General features: G+C 37.5%; 1 protein-coding gene and 1 long non-coding RNA gene across 5 annotated transcripts in view; both read left to right on the top strand.

Moving 5' to 3' along the window:
- The first annotated feature begins 711 nt into the window (after nucleotides 1-711).
- LOC148414805 (guanine nucleotide exchange factor VAV3-like) overlaps nucleotides 712-17,585 on the top strand; it is a 43,875-nt gene continuing 27,001 nt past the window's right edge. For 3 of the 4 annotated variants that reach the window (XM_088429235.1, XM_088429236.1, XM_088429233.1), the window contains exons 1-14: nucleotides 712-990; nucleotides 3,656-3,772; nucleotides 8,672-8,730; nucleotides 8,875-8,940; nucleotides 10,798-10,906; nucleotides 11,008-11,103; nucleotides 11,868-11,936; nucleotides 12,039-12,142; nucleotides 12,330-12,429; nucleotides 12,559-12,654; nucleotides 14,120-14,188; nucleotides 14,512-14,598; nucleotides 15,729-15,814; nucleotides 15,886-16,018. In XM_088429235.1, coding sequence (XP_088285361.1) covers nucleotides 778-990; nucleotides 3,656-3,772; nucleotides 8,672-8,730; nucleotides 8,875-8,940; nucleotides 10,798-10,906; nucleotides 11,008-11,103; nucleotides 11,868-11,936; nucleotides 12,039-12,142; nucleotides 12,330-12,429; nucleotides 12,559-12,654; nucleotides 14,120-14,188; nucleotides 14,512-14,598; nucleotides 15,729-15,814; nucleotides 15,886-16,018 — 1,404 coding nt within the window. In that variant the 5' untranslated portion in view covers nucleotides 712-777. The remainder of the gene's footprint in view (nucleotides 991-3,655; nucleotides 3,773-8,671; nucleotides 8,731-8,874; nucleotides 8,941-10,797; nucleotides 10,907-11,007; nucleotides 11,104-11,867; nucleotides 11,937-12,038; nucleotides 12,143-12,329; nucleotides 12,430-12,558; nucleotides 12,655-14,119; nucleotides 14,189-14,511; nucleotides 14,599-15,728; nucleotides 15,815-15,885; nucleotides 16,019-17,585) is intronic. The other variant, XM_088429234.1, reaches the window with a different exon arrangement.
- LOC148414807 (uncharacterized) lies at nucleotides 4,791-7,360 on the top strand. The gene is made up of 2 exons (XR_015867431.1): nucleotides 4,791-5,372; nucleotides 5,437-7,360. It is a non-coding gene; the product is annotated as an uncharacterized LOC148414807 (long non-coding RNA).

Here is a 17,585-nt window from a genome sequence, read left to right as displayed (position 1 = left end):
CACCCAATCACAGCTAAGGACAATTTTGTATGTCCATTACACCTGCTTTGCATAATTTTGGAGTGTAGGAGGAAGCCAGAGTGCCCGGAGAGAACCAACGTGAGCTCTGGAAGAACATGCAAACCCCACACAGGAAGGCGGGCACGAGCTAGATTTGAACTCTGAACTGTGATGCTGATGTGCTAACCATCGCACTTTAAAACACATTTTCATTGTAAACTACAAACGCTTAAATAAATAAATAAATAAATAAATAAAACTTACTATAGCAGTCAATTGTTTGGAAACATCCCTCTGATTCGGTATTGCTTTTCGTTATTTAAAAATGTCCTGGAATTGTGGATTAATGCTTTAGTTCTTAAGAAGAAATATTCATAACATTATTTAATTTCTTTACAGTAGGCACAACAACAGCAGTATTTTTTTTCAGTCAGCTTTATGATGTGGATTATGCTCTCTGATATGGAATGACTCCGTTCTCAGCCATTCATTTTCAAATGTTGGATTTGTTGATTTCAATTGAATTTTAATTTTTATGAATTTCCAAAAGTTTGACTGGTCCTGTATTTAAAAATTGAAAAGAGAGAGAGAGACAGATGTTCACCTTCATGGAAATATCACTTGAAGGCGGAGGAATGGGGAGGAGTGAGCTTTGCCCACTTTTGACCCACATCACTTAAGTTGCACCTCCTCCACTTGCGCTGCTGCGAGCGACGCAGCTGTAGTCATGTGGTGCTTTTCTGCGTGTCAACTTTATCTTTTCTCAAACTAGCTCATATGTCCATCATGGAGTACTGGAGGCAGTGTGCCGCGTGGCTCATCGGCTGCAAGGTGCTGCCGGCCAACCATCGCATCACGGCGGACACGGCGCAGGTGTTTGACCTGGCGCAGACGCTACGAGACGGCGTGCTGCTGTGTCAACTGCTCAACAACTTGAGGCCGTGCAGTATCGACTTGAAGCGCATCAACCTCAGGCCGCAGATGTCCCAGGTACCAATCCAACATCACTATAGTACATGATAAATGATTTACTGTCAGCTACTAAGATGTCTTTAGTCATGAATTCATGATAGTAACAATCTAATTTTACCAGTACAACATGATAACGTAAGATAGCATTGCAGTTTTTCCACTGATATCAAAAGTATCATGATCAGTACAACATGATAACGTAAGATAGCATTGCAGTTTTTCCACTGATATCAAAAGTATCATGATCAGTACAACATGATAACGTAAGATAGCATTGCAGTTTTTCCACTGATATCAAAAGTATCATGATACAGTGATTTCCTGATAATTAATATGCTGCAAGACAATTGAGACTATATATTACAAGACAACCTTGATACCACATAGTGAGAGATAAACAATACATATCAAAAGCCATCATTTTGCAGGTGAGATTATTGTATTGCTAATCTAAAAGAAAATGCGATACAGAACTATTTTTCCAACCAAATTGATAGTATGTTAAAAAGTGCTTGATAATCAATATGCATCAATAAATGATCAAGTTTTATCGATATAGTATGCTGTAATAATAGTATCACTATTCAGAGATTGTGTGGAACTTGATAATTGGAAGACAACTTTGATACATCATAACATATATGATACCATTGTAATGATACTCTATGATACAGTATGACCTGATCATGTGTTTTTTAATGATATCAACAGTGTCACAATAAAGCAACTGTGCATCAGTATATAGGAAGGAAACCATGATTTGATGCATCATGGTATGCATGAACCAGATGTATGAAATGATACTATCATAGCATTTTTTTAATTATACTTTCGCAATCACGTCGTCGTGATGTCGCGATAGCAACTGTACCGCAATTTTAGGCATGATTCTACTGTACAGTCAAGACTTCAAGCATGTGCACCTGAATAAATCTCAATATTATGTCTTAAAGAGTCAAAAGAAAAAAACTGTTTGTCCAAAGGATCCCTTCTAATTTGTCCCGTGGCCTCTCAGGGGGGTCCAGATAACTCACATCCTGACTTTGATCCACCCATTTGGCGAGAGCTCTTAAAATGTCCCCAGGAGTCATACTTCCTATTATAAGGTCATGTTAAATGGCAAATGTACAGATGTGTGATAATTAATGCCAGGAGATGGTGGGAAATCGTGTGGTCAGTTGAAAGGGCTTTGGACGCTGCACTCTTGTGTTTACTCACTAGACTGTGATGACAAAACAGTAGGATAGCCCGCAGCTGTAGGCCACGTACGAGTGAAAAAAAGCATACATGTACGGCTCCCTTTCATGGGGACCCGCAATCTCCCTGCGTGGAAAGCATGGCATCGGGGTCAATGGAGTGCACTGTTGTGGGACAAACAAGGCTTCCTCCAGTGCTGCTTTCACCAGATGCACATTGGGACTTTTATTTGTCAGAGTTCTGAAATTCGTTCGACCGTGGCAAGACGCTTCAGCTTTTCTCCTGCTCCTGCTGTGGATTGTATCACTTGTTGGAACAAATAGCACAATGAAGCTGGATTTCCAACCAAGTTTCTAACGTGTCCAAAATTTTTTGACATTTTTGGATGAAAAGAAACTTCAAAGCTGTGCCATCCATGCCGAACATTGCTGTGAGTTAATGAACTTTGACACTACATTTGACGTGTCATGTGTATTTTATCAAGAAACTCCAGAAAATAGCTTGTATAACCTTCACTGTTTTATTTATGGCTTGTCCACTGAAAATTTGCGTCACTTTATACAGTACATCTGTATAGAACAAAATAACAGCATGGAACATGTTGAAAAGGAGTCACTATCACACAATTTAGCAATACTAATGGTATTTGCTTCATGCTCCATTTAATTTTCTCTTAATTTGAAAAGAAACGTGTACTCTTCCTCTCATGGCATTAGAAAACATTAAATTAGGCTTGATGCTATCTGCAGGAGTCCTATTAAAATCTCCTGCAGCTCATGATGTTCCTTCACATACTTGCAATCCTTTATTTACTATATCAAACGCTAAACTGATATTCAATGAGACTGACTAATACTGATACATTTCCTCCTTCAGTGTTTAATTTTATATTGTTTATTGAGTCCTAATTAAACAACTAATTACGTTCAACTATTATTATATGTTATATAGTATTTTTCTTTATTGTATAGCCTCTTTTGGAAAATGTAACTCTCTAGAAAAGTGGTCACAAATAGGGTAGTGAGTACCCGTGAGGGTACTCTACATTAAGGGTGTAAGAAATGTTATCATTATATTCATTTCTGCAGGTGTCAATGTACTTTAATGCTTTTTAATTTTGTGACAGGAACAGTGCATTTTCTTTTCATATTAAGAGCAAATTATTTCTAACATAGAAATTGTTAGCTTGTGTTTGCTCCTTTGCATCTGGAGTTGCTGAATACTTTAAGCCTAGAAATATTGCTAAAAAAATGCTTTGCGCTGGTTAGTGGGCAGTTGGCTGGAAAATTACTAATGTACATATAGTGAGTACATAATTGGAAAAGAAGCAATGACCACTGCTCTAGACGTGACCAGAAGACCTTCCTCAGATTACAAAATAAAATAAACAAATACCGGATGATCCCAAGTTCTATACTCTCATTCATATGGCGGATGTGATTAATATACCTATTCATAACTCCATAATTACATAATTCCATTGCAGTTTCTGTGCTTGAAGAACATTCGCACTTTCCTGATGTGTTGCTGCGACGTGTTTGGCATGAAGAAAAGCGACCTGTTCGATGCCTTCGACCTGTTTGACTTGCGTGACTTCGGAAAGGTGACATTGCGTTTTATTTAACCCCTTCATTATATTTCCACACATGCTTTTTATTACAAACACCATATACTGTATCTCCAAAGAGAGGTCACGGCAGCAAAGCTGGGCACTGGCATGCTTTTCCCATGCTATTTTCTTTTAGTTGAGTTGAGGTCCAAAGAAGCTTCCAGTTAATCTGATAATCCCACACACTGCAAATATGTACTGTACCAGACATCTTGTACACTCCTATATAATCTCAATCAAACAACCTTCTGGGAAAGTGTCAACAACACCGTCATCATTCAGTGTGTCAGGTTCATCCTGGATGGATAAACTCCAGCTGGGGTGTTTACAATTTGAGCAAGTGGAAATGTCTGTCGCTCTTTTTTTTTTTTTTTTCCTCCAGAAGGGAACATTATGTACAAAATTACAACCAGCATAATCCTTTTTTGGTCAGCGATGCCAATTGGACGAGATGAGGACAAGATGCAGCATTAAAACACTGATTTAACCTACATTGCACTGACCACTGAAAAGCTAAGGAGGACGGAAAGTGCCCAAATTAAATGAATAAATGTACCATTAAATAATTAAAGGAAATTGTCATTAATCAATGTACTGTTTCATTTACTACTGGTAATTAAAAGTTTCATGATTTAAATAATTGTTTATTTAATAATTAAATATAGAAATGGAATAAAACAAGGTTTTATTCGTTAGTTAATTAATTAAATAAAATGACATCAATTATCTATTTATTTCCTGTCAAATTCTCCAGTCAAAATTTGATGGGTGGGTCATTACACCTGATTGATGATCCTGCTTTTCATGCCAAGACAGGAGAGGGACCAAAGTGGACAACTGTACTTCTTTTAAAATTGCAGTCACACTTGGGTCAATGTTGTGATCGGGAAGTGTGGAAATAACTCAAACAACTTCAATAAATTCCTCCGCTTTATGTTGTAAAAAATCATTTCCTGCAGGCCCTGCTTCCACATACTCAGCAAAGTCTAAAACAGTGGTTTTCAAAGTGGGCGGTACCGCCCCTCGGGGGGTGGTGTGAACTTTCAGGGGGGCGCTGACGAATAAACAGGCGAATGGGGGGCGTTGAAATAGTGAAGGGGGGCGATTGAGCAATTACATTGAAATGTGACGTTGGTGTTTGTAGAAAGACCGGAAAAATTGATTGTCTGTAATAAAAAGTCGACAAAAAACAAGCTTTATTGAAACAAGAAACGTTGTCTGCTCGAGCGCTCACGAGCAGCGCGCATATACCGTATATCACTAACTGTCGCGAGTTTATCGTCGATGCAGGCGACTGGGGAAACCACCACCATCCAGTCAGCCGCAGAGGAGCACACAATAGCGCGCCGGCAACGCTTAACCACAGACGTATGCGCACAGCGACCGGCTTAATGCATCAGCTATCAATTTTTATGATTCGAGGTGAACTGCGCATTGGTCTATTTAAAGAAACGAAATTAGCGAATAATATCTGAGGCGCCTGTCTTCTATTTATTTAAGCTTCTCTCCAGATGCAAGTCAGTTTTTATAGCTGCCAGAAAGCAACTATACGTGCGCGATTTTCTCATCATCACGACAGAAATCATTTTAGACGGTAAGCTCAATGCTATCTAAAAACGAAATTTTTTGGCTCTAAAAACAGTTTGCATTTTTTTCAGGGATAACCATGGCAGCTTCAGGAACATCGAAAAAGAAGTGCAGGCAATACTCTGTAGAGTACTTGAAGTATGGATTTATACAATCACCGACCAATCCGCAACAACCCATGTGCTTGGTTTGTGAGAAAAACTTTTCAAATGAAGCAATGAAGCCGTCTAGGCTCCTCGAACATTTACAGAAGATTCATCCCAATAAATCCGGTAAAACATTGGCGTTCTTTCAAACTCTTCGAGATCAATTTCTGAAGCGAAAAACAATGAATATGTTTATTTCCTCATCGAAAAATTCAGATGACGGTCTGAAGGCTTCTTACAACATTTCTTTGCTGATAGCGAAAGCCGGCAAGTCCCACACTATCGGAGAAGACTTGATTCTGCCTGCAGTTAAAGAGGTTATTAAAACAGTTTTGCACAAATCTCCTGAACAAATCATAAAATCGATTCCTCTCAGTGACAACTCAGTTCAACGAAGAGTGGACAAAATGGCTGAAAACGTCGAAGAGACTCTCTGTAAGATGTTGATGACAACTGAGTTTAGTTTGCAATTGGACGAATCCACTCTTCCGGGAAATCAATCACTACTTCTTGCATATGTACGCTTCATCAAGGATGGATCTTTGTGTCACGAATTATTGTTTGCACGTCTCCTGGAAACAGATACCAAAGGAGAATCACTGTACCGAGCTGTGGAGGACTATTTCCAGGGAAAAAGCATTCCACTTATAAACATCATCTCATGTGCTACAGATGGCGCCCCGTCCATGGTTGGTCGCCACCGTGGATTTCTAAGTTATTTGAAGAAAGCTGTTCCGGAAGTCCTCACAGTTCACTGTGTGATCCATCGACAACACTTAGTGGCAAAGAATTTGAGTGAGAAGCTAAATAAATCCTTATCTATTGTGATTACTGCAGTCAACAAAATCAAAGCAAATGCTCTCAATTCTCGACTGTTCCATCAGCTGTGTATTGAAAATGACGAAGATTTTCAATGCCTGCTTCTCCATACAGAAGTTAGGTGGTTGTCAAAAGGTAACTGTTTAAAAAGGTTTTACACACTGTTTAACAGTGTTCTGGATTTTTTTCAAGAACCCAATCCTGAGCTTTACGACAAACTGAAATCGAGTAAGACAGATATTGCTTACCTCACTGAAATGTTTTACAAATTCAATGAAGTGAATTTGCAGCTGCAAGGTGATGAGACTTCGTTAATCAAAGCCAAGTCCGTCCTCTCAGCATTCCTCTCAAAATTACAGCTCTACAGCAGAAACCTTGGACGACGCGAATTCCGTCAGTTTCCTTGTTTGTCTAACTTGGAGAAGGAAACGGGAGTGAAGGACGATGACATTGCCGTGTACTGCGCTCATTTAGCAGAACTCTACAGAGATATGTCAGTCAGATTTAACGACATATTTTCTCTTGAAATCCCTGATTGGGTGATCGATCCGTTCACTGAACCCAGCACAGAAGTGCCAACCCATCTAGAAGAGGAACTTGTAAGTTTGCAAAATGATGAGGATCTGAAACCAAAGTTCAAAACCTCTTACCAAGCCTTTTGGATGCAAACAGCGATCCCAAAACGCTATCCAACCCTATGGAAAGCCATCAAGTTGTTTTTCATTGCTTTTCCGACTTCCTACCTGGTTGAAAGGGGGTTCAGCGCTGTGACAAGGCTCCTCACCAAACAAAGAAACAAACTTAACATCACAGAGCGCGGTGATCTGAGACTGCTCCTGACAAACCTTCATCCTGATGTTGACAGTCTGATTGCAATGCACCAAACCCACCCATCTCATTAGGCAGGACAGTTGTTAATGGTTACTCGTTCAGTTTTACAATTTATTTCAAGTTCAGTTCAAGGTGTTGTAATTGAAGAATAAATGATAACCTTTTTTGTTTATTAAAATTGTTTTTTTTAGTCTTCAAACTGTTTGTGATTGATGAATCAACCAATTCTTGAGACATTTAGCAATATAGTCGTTCTAGCGTTCGTTGGAAAGGGGTAAAGAGGGGGCGTTGGCATTTTGGCCCGGCGGTGAAGGGGGCGGTGGCCAAAAAAGTTTGAAAATCACTGGTCTAAAATATCACTGCCCAACTTTCTTGAAAGCTCATCAAGGTCTTCCGTCATCGTAGCCGCCATGTTTGACAGATAAAATAAATTCATGAAACATCACAACAGTGGACAATGAAATAATTAAATTATATGTATATTTATTTTACTTATTATCATTAGTACTTTGATGAATTAATGATACCGTTGATGAAACATTGATTCATTTAATTCCATATGTTATTAATTAATTAAGCATTTTATGAATTTATGGCAAAGTATTTTTTGATTAATGAAACAACTGAATCATAACAATTTTATTCAACATTTTAATTAAATATTTTTTTAATTTTGGCAGTTACAGCCCTATATATATATATATATATATATATATATATATATATATATATATATATATATATATATATATATATATATATATATATATATATATATATATATATATATATATATATATATATATATATTAAAAGTCGTTTTTAAAAGTTATATTTCTCAATTGGAAGCATTTCACTTCATAGGGATTTTTTTTAAACACTTTTAATAAGTATCACGCCGCAAAAAAGACACACTGCAAGTGCACTTGGTGGACAAGAAGTTTTCACACAGGAAGCTGTGTGCAGGCAGGCAGTCTGTTAGATGGAAACCTCATTAACCGCCTCTTCAGCTTTGAAAAAAAATCAACAGAAGAAGAGAAGAAGAAACCATGAGACAAGCATGAGCTTTCCATTAATATGACAGCTTCTTGCTTTCATTTGTAATGTGAGGCTATCTAATTTAATGGGGGTAGGTGTGGCAAGATGGATGCCGGTTGTTTATTAAGATAAACTAAAATACGATCTAAGGTCACTCAGTGTCACTGGTTACAGTATAATGTAATGCAGTACTGTATACTGTAGATTCGCTGTACAGTTGTTTATTATATCAGGCAAGCTAAGGTTGCTGTGTTTTCTCCCTCTTTAACGGTCATTTTCACAGATGATTAATCACAGTTTTGCAGGGAGTGCACTGTGAAACCAACATACAGTATTTCCTGAAATTTTGGTCCCAAGTTTTGTGGTTTCCAAGCACTTGACTAAAACCAGTCCTTATTACAACTTATCTGCATGAATGGGGCTTGACTGTCACATATGCAGGTATTTTACAAAAAATGTCATGTTTCACCAGGTAATGGACACTTTATCCAAGTTATCGTACACGGCTATAGCCCAAGAAAGAGGATTGAAGTAAGTCAGTATTGTTTCCCAGGCTATTATTTTCCCTTGTAAGGCCACACTACACAGACCTTGAACGTCTCATTTAACATGCTTCTCACATATTTGAATGAATAAACACTATCCTGCCTTAAATGTTTTATTTGTTATTTGCAGGCCTTTCCCCACAGAGGAGAGTCTAAAGGACGAAGACATTTACAATCACCTGGAAGACCTGATTGAGTATGTATGAAGTGTCTCCCCCCTCTCTCTCTGAGGGTCCATTACTGCTGTTGATAGAACATAATTATGTCAGCGCATGTCAGAACCGGCTCGGCCCATCATCTTGGCTCTCCCGGGCTCTGCTCTGTTTATTTGCTATTATCAGAGGAAATGAATGAGTTTGCATGACATGCCTATTAAAAATTCTAGATCGGGGGTGGGCAACTGAAGTTCCACTCGACGCGAGCGTTTGAGATGGCCGGTTATGCCAGTAGGGGGCGCAAATGTATCACTATGGCTGGTGCTACACATTTTGTGAAGCTCTGAATTTGAGTGCTGGGCTTATAATTTTCTGTACATTAAACTACACTGCTATGCTCTGCTCGCAGACAATGACTCAAATTCAAATCCCTGATTTTTAGCTTCGTCTCAGTGGGATATGTTGCTCAAATTAAGTAGCAGTTTTACAAAATCTAGTCTTGCCTTGGACCCCTAAAAAATGCCGAAATGACTTGAAAATGGCCACTACAAAACACATTGGCCACCTTCTTGTGCTTGACTTCTTATGACATTTCTGCTGGTTTACTTGTGACACACAATGCCTACCAAATTTCATTTGCTTGTGCCCCTATCCCACCGAGGGGCAAATATAGTGTCAGTGAGGGTAGTGACACTTTTGATCTTGCTGAAGACTGCCAACATTCGCTAGAATTTCACCAATTGTTTGTCTGAACTGCCTCTGTTGAAAAGAAATTTTGAACACAGTCAAAATGTCTTTGCGACAAGAGCAGGAAAACTAATCTCATTAAAACATTTGTTGAGCATTTGGCAACGTTTTGGCACCCACTGGCGTAATTGGCAAACATTGAACAAACCGTGATTAGATTAAATCGCCACTGCAGTGGGATAAGGACATTTATCACAGTATTTTTTTTCCACAGTAATACTAATAAATTAAACTTTGCTATTTTACTTCGCTGACTCCGAAATGAAAATTTAACGAAAAGATATGAACATCTTTTGGACGAGGTGGGTGTGCTTTAAGTCTTGCAAGGGCGGTATGGGGGTGGTGTAGAGGTCTTAAGAGGGACTATTATCATCATGCCGCCTCTTGCAAGCCACTTTTCATCTGCTCGAGCGCAAAATAAGCGAAGAATTCTTATAAATGCATCAGTGAAGAAAAATAACAATCTGGGAGTATTTAGGGTAAGGAATTAACATTATAACATGGTTAAAAGCTCCAAATAGTTGAATTGTTCACGATATGGGCCCTTTAAGTAAAACTGAATTCAGGGTCTGAAACTTCTGAAATTATTGTCGGATGCTTCCAAAAGTTGATTTTCTCAGAAATTATCTCAACAATGTAATATTTGAGAAATATCAGAGATAATTTTAACAAAATCTTCACCAAAAGAATCCTAAAATGTGCTCTTTGGACCAAAATGGCAGACTTCCCATTTGGAAGTCCGAGATAGACATGCCTACCATTTCTTGCCTGAATTTAAAAAAAAAAAAAAAAAAAAAAATGACCATATGCTACTAATTTGCAGTTTTCGCCAACATAATTCTAAAATTTGGCTTTGAACTTAAAAGGCACACTACCATTGTCCAATTGGGCATGACCTCTAACATGCGATGTTATATTGCAAAGTAAATTTTGCTTGGGGGTCGAGATCTTTCCAAAAATACATGAACGCTATAGAATGTAATTGTTGACCAAAAGGCCCTGAAAATGAGCGCTCAGAATGAAAATGGCTGATTTCCTGTATCTTTTGGGGGTATAGCTTATAGTCAGTCACTTAGTTAAACTGGCTTTGGTGATGATCTTTCTAATCTGAGTGAAATGTATATATGAGCCTTTTTTTGTGGTGCTCAAAGTGAAAATTCTATAGAAGATGGAGAGGATTTGTACACAGCAGTATACAGCCTGGAAGAAGACTATGCCGGCGGAGAAATATACGAGGACCTGATGAGGACTGAGCAGCAGGTACACACACTCGCAAATGAGTTTAATGTATTGTTAGCAGCTTGCTCAAAGTACTTTTTATCCCTATGTTAAGATTCACGGCGAGTCACATTTCTTTCCAGAAGCAGGTCGAGATGTCAGACGTTCGCAGCTGCTGCCTCTCCGAGATCAAGCAGACGGAGGAGAAATACACAGAGACGCTTGAATCCATTGAGAAGGTACCCTGCTGCCCTCTGATCTCGCACAAGCACCATCAAACGTGCAGTTCTTTTTGCTGTGTTGACGTTCATTATTAATTGGTGGACATTGGACACAATCAAGACAATCTTTTATCTTGACTTAACATTCAAACAACACTGTGGGTGTTTTTGTGAGGATATGGCACTCAAACATGGCTAAGAAGTGGAATTTGTATAATACAAGCCCTTAAAGACTTCCTGATGACCTGGGAGCTCCTTGAACATTCATAAGAATTGTACAACAAAAATGTATGTTGTTTAAAATTTAGATATACTTTACATTAAAAATCAACATGATGCAAATCTGTAAAGTTGTTCATTATTATAATGACATATTATGTAGAAATTCCTGGAAAAGTAATTACTGTACGTCATTTTAATCAGACCGTGGACAGCCATGAATCAACTTATTCTCAGGAAAGAGAAGCATAACACTTTTTTGATCAACTCTTTTCTGTTTTTGTTATTGAAATATTATATTTCAATTGAATACAGTGGGGTGAAATACTTTTAATATTGGTGGATGTTTATTGGGATTATTTATGCTCACCTACGATGGTGCTTTTTTTTGTTTATCACTTGTTTCACTATTTATTTCATTTTATGTAAATTTTTCACAAGAGCGGCCCTGATTTTCAATGCAGGCGGCCTTGATTTGAGTGCTGTTATGAATGAATACACATTAACATTCATATTGTAGCCAGCAGGTTGCATAATGACGTTTATGTTGTGTCTTCTCACAGTATTTCCTCAACCCGCTCAAGAAGTTTTTTTCCATGGCTGAAATAGACCAAGTGTTTGTCAACATCCCAGTAAGTTTTCTTTTTTTCAACCCTTTCTTTTTCTTCTTCTTCTCCTTCTTCTTACTATTAATAGTATTATATTAATGTAAACTGCTTTTCTACTCACCGCAGGACTTGGTAAAGGTTCACAAGAGCCTAATGGCTGAAGTACAGGATTCCATCCTCAACAGGAATGCTTTGAATCTCTACCAGATCTTCATCAGCTATAAAGAAAGGTATTCACTATTTACATTTTTAAGGGTTTCCCAGGTGCCTTCACACTTTTGTTAGTTGGTAAAAATAACCAAGAAATGTGAACCATTTCATAAACTGTATGTCTTGTTAAAGTTAGCCTGTTTTGCGGGGGCAGTCCTGTCTCATGCCACTGACTGATTTATGTGCATTGTATTACTGGTCTCACAGGCTTCTCATCTATGGCATCTACTGTAGCCGCGTGGAGATCGCCATTGCTGTGCTGGATCTTATTTGCAAGGAGAAGGAGGATGTCCGACTCAAGCTGGAGGTCAGGAATGTACATGATCCTAAAAATCCCTCCCCAAACACTAATCATCAAGGTGGTTTGCAATGTTCACATAAAAAAAAAAAAAATAAAATTCTACTACTGTAGTCATCTACACACTTACACTTGCAGGAGTGTTCCAAGAGGGCCAATAATGGCAAGTTCACTCTGAGGGACCTGCTAGTGGTCCCCATGCAGAGGGTCCTCAAGTATCACCTTTTGCTACAGGTATGAATTTTTCATTTTCAATATACTCACCCCCTTGAGGTGATGATTTGAATCATTCTCTTTTTTTCAGGGCTTTTACATATATATATATATATATATATATATATATATATATATATATATATATATATATATATATATATATATATATATATATATATATATATATATATATATATATATATATATATATATATATATATATATATATATATATATATATATATATATATTAAAATACATTATCTTCTACAAAATATCTAAAAAAAAGCAAACAGGGTAAAAGTGGGTGAAATGCAATTGTAGATGTTACCGTTCTACATTTAACCACTGGAGGGAGACTTTCGCCATATTTTGACTTAAAATGTCAGTAAACTCACAAAAATATGCATATGTACCTACTTTTTAATATTAAATGGGTTAAATGACATATTTTAAAGACACTTGTTCATTGATTTTCCATTTTTGGTTCAGGTTTTATTTAAAAAAAAACAAAAACAAAACAAAACCATGCAGTCCAATGCAGAGTTTTTGAAGTCTTAATTCTCCCCTGGTGGGCTCATTCCTATGCCTTGACCTTCACAAAGTCATCCTCAGGTGTCGTCAACAGATGGCTGCCTGCACATAACGCCTTCTCCTGCCATTAATAACGTCCCAGTACTGATTACTCAAGAAGATGGGGCATGCACGTGTTAATTTAAACGCGCTTTTAAGTGCAAACTCCCTCAGCATCTTAAGGATTAAGTCCACAAGCATATTTGGGATTGGATTCGGCTTTTATTTTATTGTTGTTGGGTTTTTTTCTTCCCCCCCAAATGTTTTAAATTTAGGAGTTTAGAAAAAAAGACGATTGCATTATGTCGGAAAAAGTTTGAATTGTTCTTGGACGAACGTTGAGATGCTGTTTCACCATGTAGGATAAAGGTATTGGTGATAAATCTAATAATTTTCTTGAGATAGTGTCTCATATTTATGGCATAGTAGCTCATACTGACGCCCCCCCAGTAGCCCCCCCCCCCCCCCCCCCACACACACACACACACACACACACACACACCCACGCACACAGACACACACAGACAGCAGCAGAATAATATACCCTTTCTCAGACAAATGTGATAAATTAGCTTTTTGTTAAACATCTACGTTTTAGGAACATATCTTAAAGATGAAAAGTCAAGTATTCTGAAAAAGAAAGTTGCAGTTGAAGTATTTTGAGGAAAGAATTGTAACAGTAGAACTACTTTATAATTTTTGAAGGGAAACCAAAAAACTTTTTTAGAAGATGTTGTAAGTTAGAGAATTAGATGAGCAAAACATTTAATTTATTCTGAAAAAAAAGTATTAGAAGGAGAAAAAACAATGACAAGAACACACTTTTGTTGAGTTGTAGCTTCGAGATTTTCGCTTTTCTATGGCCGCAATTTGACACTTGAGCAAATGAATTCTTTCCTTGCCCACTCAGGAGCTTGTTAAACACACTCACGATGCTGCGGACAAGAGAAACCTGAAGGTGGCGCTGGATGCCATGAAAGTAAGTAGAAAAATATCAAGAATCCCAATTTCACCTTATTTTCGTCGGTCTGTCAACCTCATCTATCTGTTTTTTTTAGTCATTTTAGGCGCCACCTGGTGACATTTTGGTGTCAAGCAATAATGTGTAACAGAAAAACATTTCTTTTCCACTAACTTGTGGCATTCCTTTGTAAAAAAACAAACATTTTGAGTGGTTATCAAATCCTTGCACATTTTCACTGCTCGACACAGGGGTTGTTGGAGTAATGAGGTTTCGCTGTACCTAATATTGTGGTCAATCGTATTGTGTGTGTGTGCCTGTGTGTGCATGTTGTGCGTTAGGACCTAGCTCAATTTGTCAATGAGGTTAAGAGAGACAACGAGACTCTCCGGGAGATGGACCAGTACCAGCGCTCCATTGAGAACTTGGTACGCCAAATGAATGTGATATTTTCATAACATCACATTTGTGTCATGAAAAAGTTACAATAGAGCGTTTCAGGGTCACTCTGTTAAAAAAAAAAAAGTCTTCATTTAGAGAGTAAACATTAGCTGATGATGACAATATGGTAATTGTTGCTGGCAGCATCTAATTAAGTAAAGGCCAGTCTTCACGCTGAAGGTATCTAAAGCAGTCAAATATTAATTACGGGTTGCTTCTATTTTTTATGATGTATTTTAATTAAGCGGAAAAATATCGGAGCCAGGCTGGATATTACGTATTAAAATTAAAGTAGTTGGTAAGTAGCTGTTTTTGTTTTGCAAGAACATAATTACGTTTGTTTTGCATAGATACTTAGAGAATGAAGTTGTAATGTTACAAGAAAAATGGTGGTAGTTATTTATAGAAAAAGCTGTGCTCTTAGAAGCTTAACGTTGAGAGAAAACGCTTTTATTCTGATTTTAAAAGTCGACATTTTACATGAGTGAGGTCAGTGTTAAAAAACACTGACTTAAAATTAAAAAAATACATTTGATGAAATATGTAAACAAATTTAATTTCTCAAATCTAAGCCTTATTAAAAAATAAAGCTTTGACTTGAAAAAAATCAAGAAACAGTAAAGTATTTTTTACGTTTTTAGGTTAAAATGGAGGAAAAAGTCATTCTTCAATAATAAAGTAATCTTTTTCTTGGCAGGAGCACATTTTATGAAAATGTAGTTGTATTTTGGGGATAAATTTGTCGCAAAAAAGAATAACTGAATAAAGGTGTGATTTTTATAGAAAAGGCGTATGCAAAACTAATCAAAACAAAAAGCATTGTAGTTTTAGAAAAATACTTGGTCTATTTTGAGCAAAAAATACAGAGGAATAATATTCATGAAGAAAAAGATTATAATTTTAAGTGAATTAAGTTATATTTTTATTCCTGAGAAATAGAAGTTCTATTGTCTCTAAATTAACCCTCCCCCCCCAAAATTTAAATTTTAAATTTCCTTTTATTGATGAACAAATTATCCTTTTATATTTTATGTTTATGTTCTCAAGCTTTTTTATGAAAAAAATTCTTACACTTATATATAACATATATCATAATAACTGTTGCTTTACCTTACAGAACCAGCCTCTAATCCACTACGGTCGCCCCAGAGGAGACGGGGAAGTCCGCCTCGTGTCCAACTTTGAACGGAAGAAACTGGACAGGTCTGCTGAGCCTACATTTTGTCTTCATCGGAAAACTCTGGCTGATCGAGTAGCCTTGGCCTCATTTTCAGGCATCTATTCTTATTTGACGTGGCCGCTGTGGTATGCAAACGACGCGGCTACAACTACGAGATGAAGGACGTGCTTGACCTCAACCTCTTCAAGATCACTGACAATCCCATGTCGAAAAAGGAGGACAAGAAGGTGGGTCAGTTTTTGTTTATGACATGTTTTGAGGTACACCTGCACCGTAAAATGATGTAAAAAAGATAGCCCATACTGACTATTTCACCAACATGGCAAAATTTGGAACCTGCAATGTGATTTCCACGAAACAGCTTTTTGAGTCATTGTCTCTTATCAGACAAAAGGGCACATTTGGTAAGATCTCTTCACGACCTTTAATTTGAGGTGTTAGTTTGAGGGGTGTGCTTAGGATACATTTTCGACATGTTGTTCGTCTCAGTCCCAGCCATGTATCCATTCATTTTACATTCATTTGTGAAATTTTCAATTTTTTTTTTTAGCTTTTTTAATTTTGTTTGTTGTACAGAGAGAAACAATCTGCTGAAAACCCAAGATCAAAAAATTGTTTTGATTGTTTTCTACGAATTTTTGAACTCTGTACCCTGAGGAAACTCATTTTACGAAAAAAAAAACAAAAAAACAAAAAAAAACGCAAAAGAAATTTTGCAGGGTATCATACAGTTTCATTCTGTATTTCACACTTCAAAACAGTAAATTTCGTTAAAAATAGCATGAAAACTGAACCGACACCACTCCACTGTTTTTGACATTACCTTGTTATTCATCCTGCTCTTGTTGGCTTACAAGATTTGAATTTTCATCAAGATGTAGCCTCTCCCAACCCGAGGTGTATTTTTTCTTTCCGTCTTATTTTCTCTCTCGCTCTTGCTCAGTGAGCGCTCAGAGCGAGTGAGCCTCTCGTTCGGAGCAAGCGAGAGAGACGTTGCTGGCAATGCACAAAAAACTCACCCTTCCCCTCTTTAATTTACTCCTTAAATTTAACTGCTTGAAAATATTCTGGCTCTACTATCAGCCATTACAGCATGGCCAGGTTCTTTTGCAAACATGTTGAGCATGACCATTGTCAGTGTAGTCACAATGTCCTCAATGCGCATGGGGGACAATTTTGGGCCGTTTAGCGTTCAAACACAGGTCATATACAAGTCACATTTATTTGGAAACGTGAACATCCTCACAAAAAAACCCAAAAGCAAACATATTTCATCAAAAAAAAAATTGGAATTGAGCATAGCCTGCAGTGTGAACCTAGCCTAAGTTTTGCTACTTACTGTGTTAGGGCAAAAAATGCAGAATTTATCACACAAAGGATGCAAAACCACTGAGCCTGACTTTTTTTTATATCACTCATTTCAAAACTAATACAAACTCAACGAAGACAATGAATCTTTGATCAAATAAAAGGAAACCTTCTCTAAGAGCTCTTTAGAACTACCTGAATTTAAAAAATGAAATAAAAACTTCCAATTACGATAAAAATCTGAGTAGAAGACTCCTTGGTTCCAATTCCAGCTTACCTTTAAACAACCAACGTTTAAAAAAAAAAAAAGAGAAGCAAACCCGCCATCTTCCGTAAACACAGCCTGCCGCATGGCTGCCACGCTAATAGCGAGTGATGAATGCACGCGGTGGTCCGAGGCTGCTCGCAGCGATATATCATTCGTCGCTAAATGAAACTTCAGAGCGTGAACGCAGAGTAGCGGCGGCGGCGCTGATTTAACGCTCG

The sequence above is a fragment of the Hippichthys cyanospilos genome, chromosome 12 (genome assembly GCF_059441005.1).
Source record: "Hippichthys cyanospilos isolate Australia breed blue-spotted pipefish chromosome 12, RoL_Hcya_1.0, whole genome shotgun sequence".
In the NCBI taxonomy this organism is placed as follows: Eukaryota; Metazoa; Chordata; class Actinopteri; order Syngnathiformes; family Syngnathidae; genus Hippichthys; species Hippichthys cyanospilos.
Note: the sequence above shows the minus strand (reverse complement) of the source record. Positions and strands in the feature narration are given on the sequence as shown.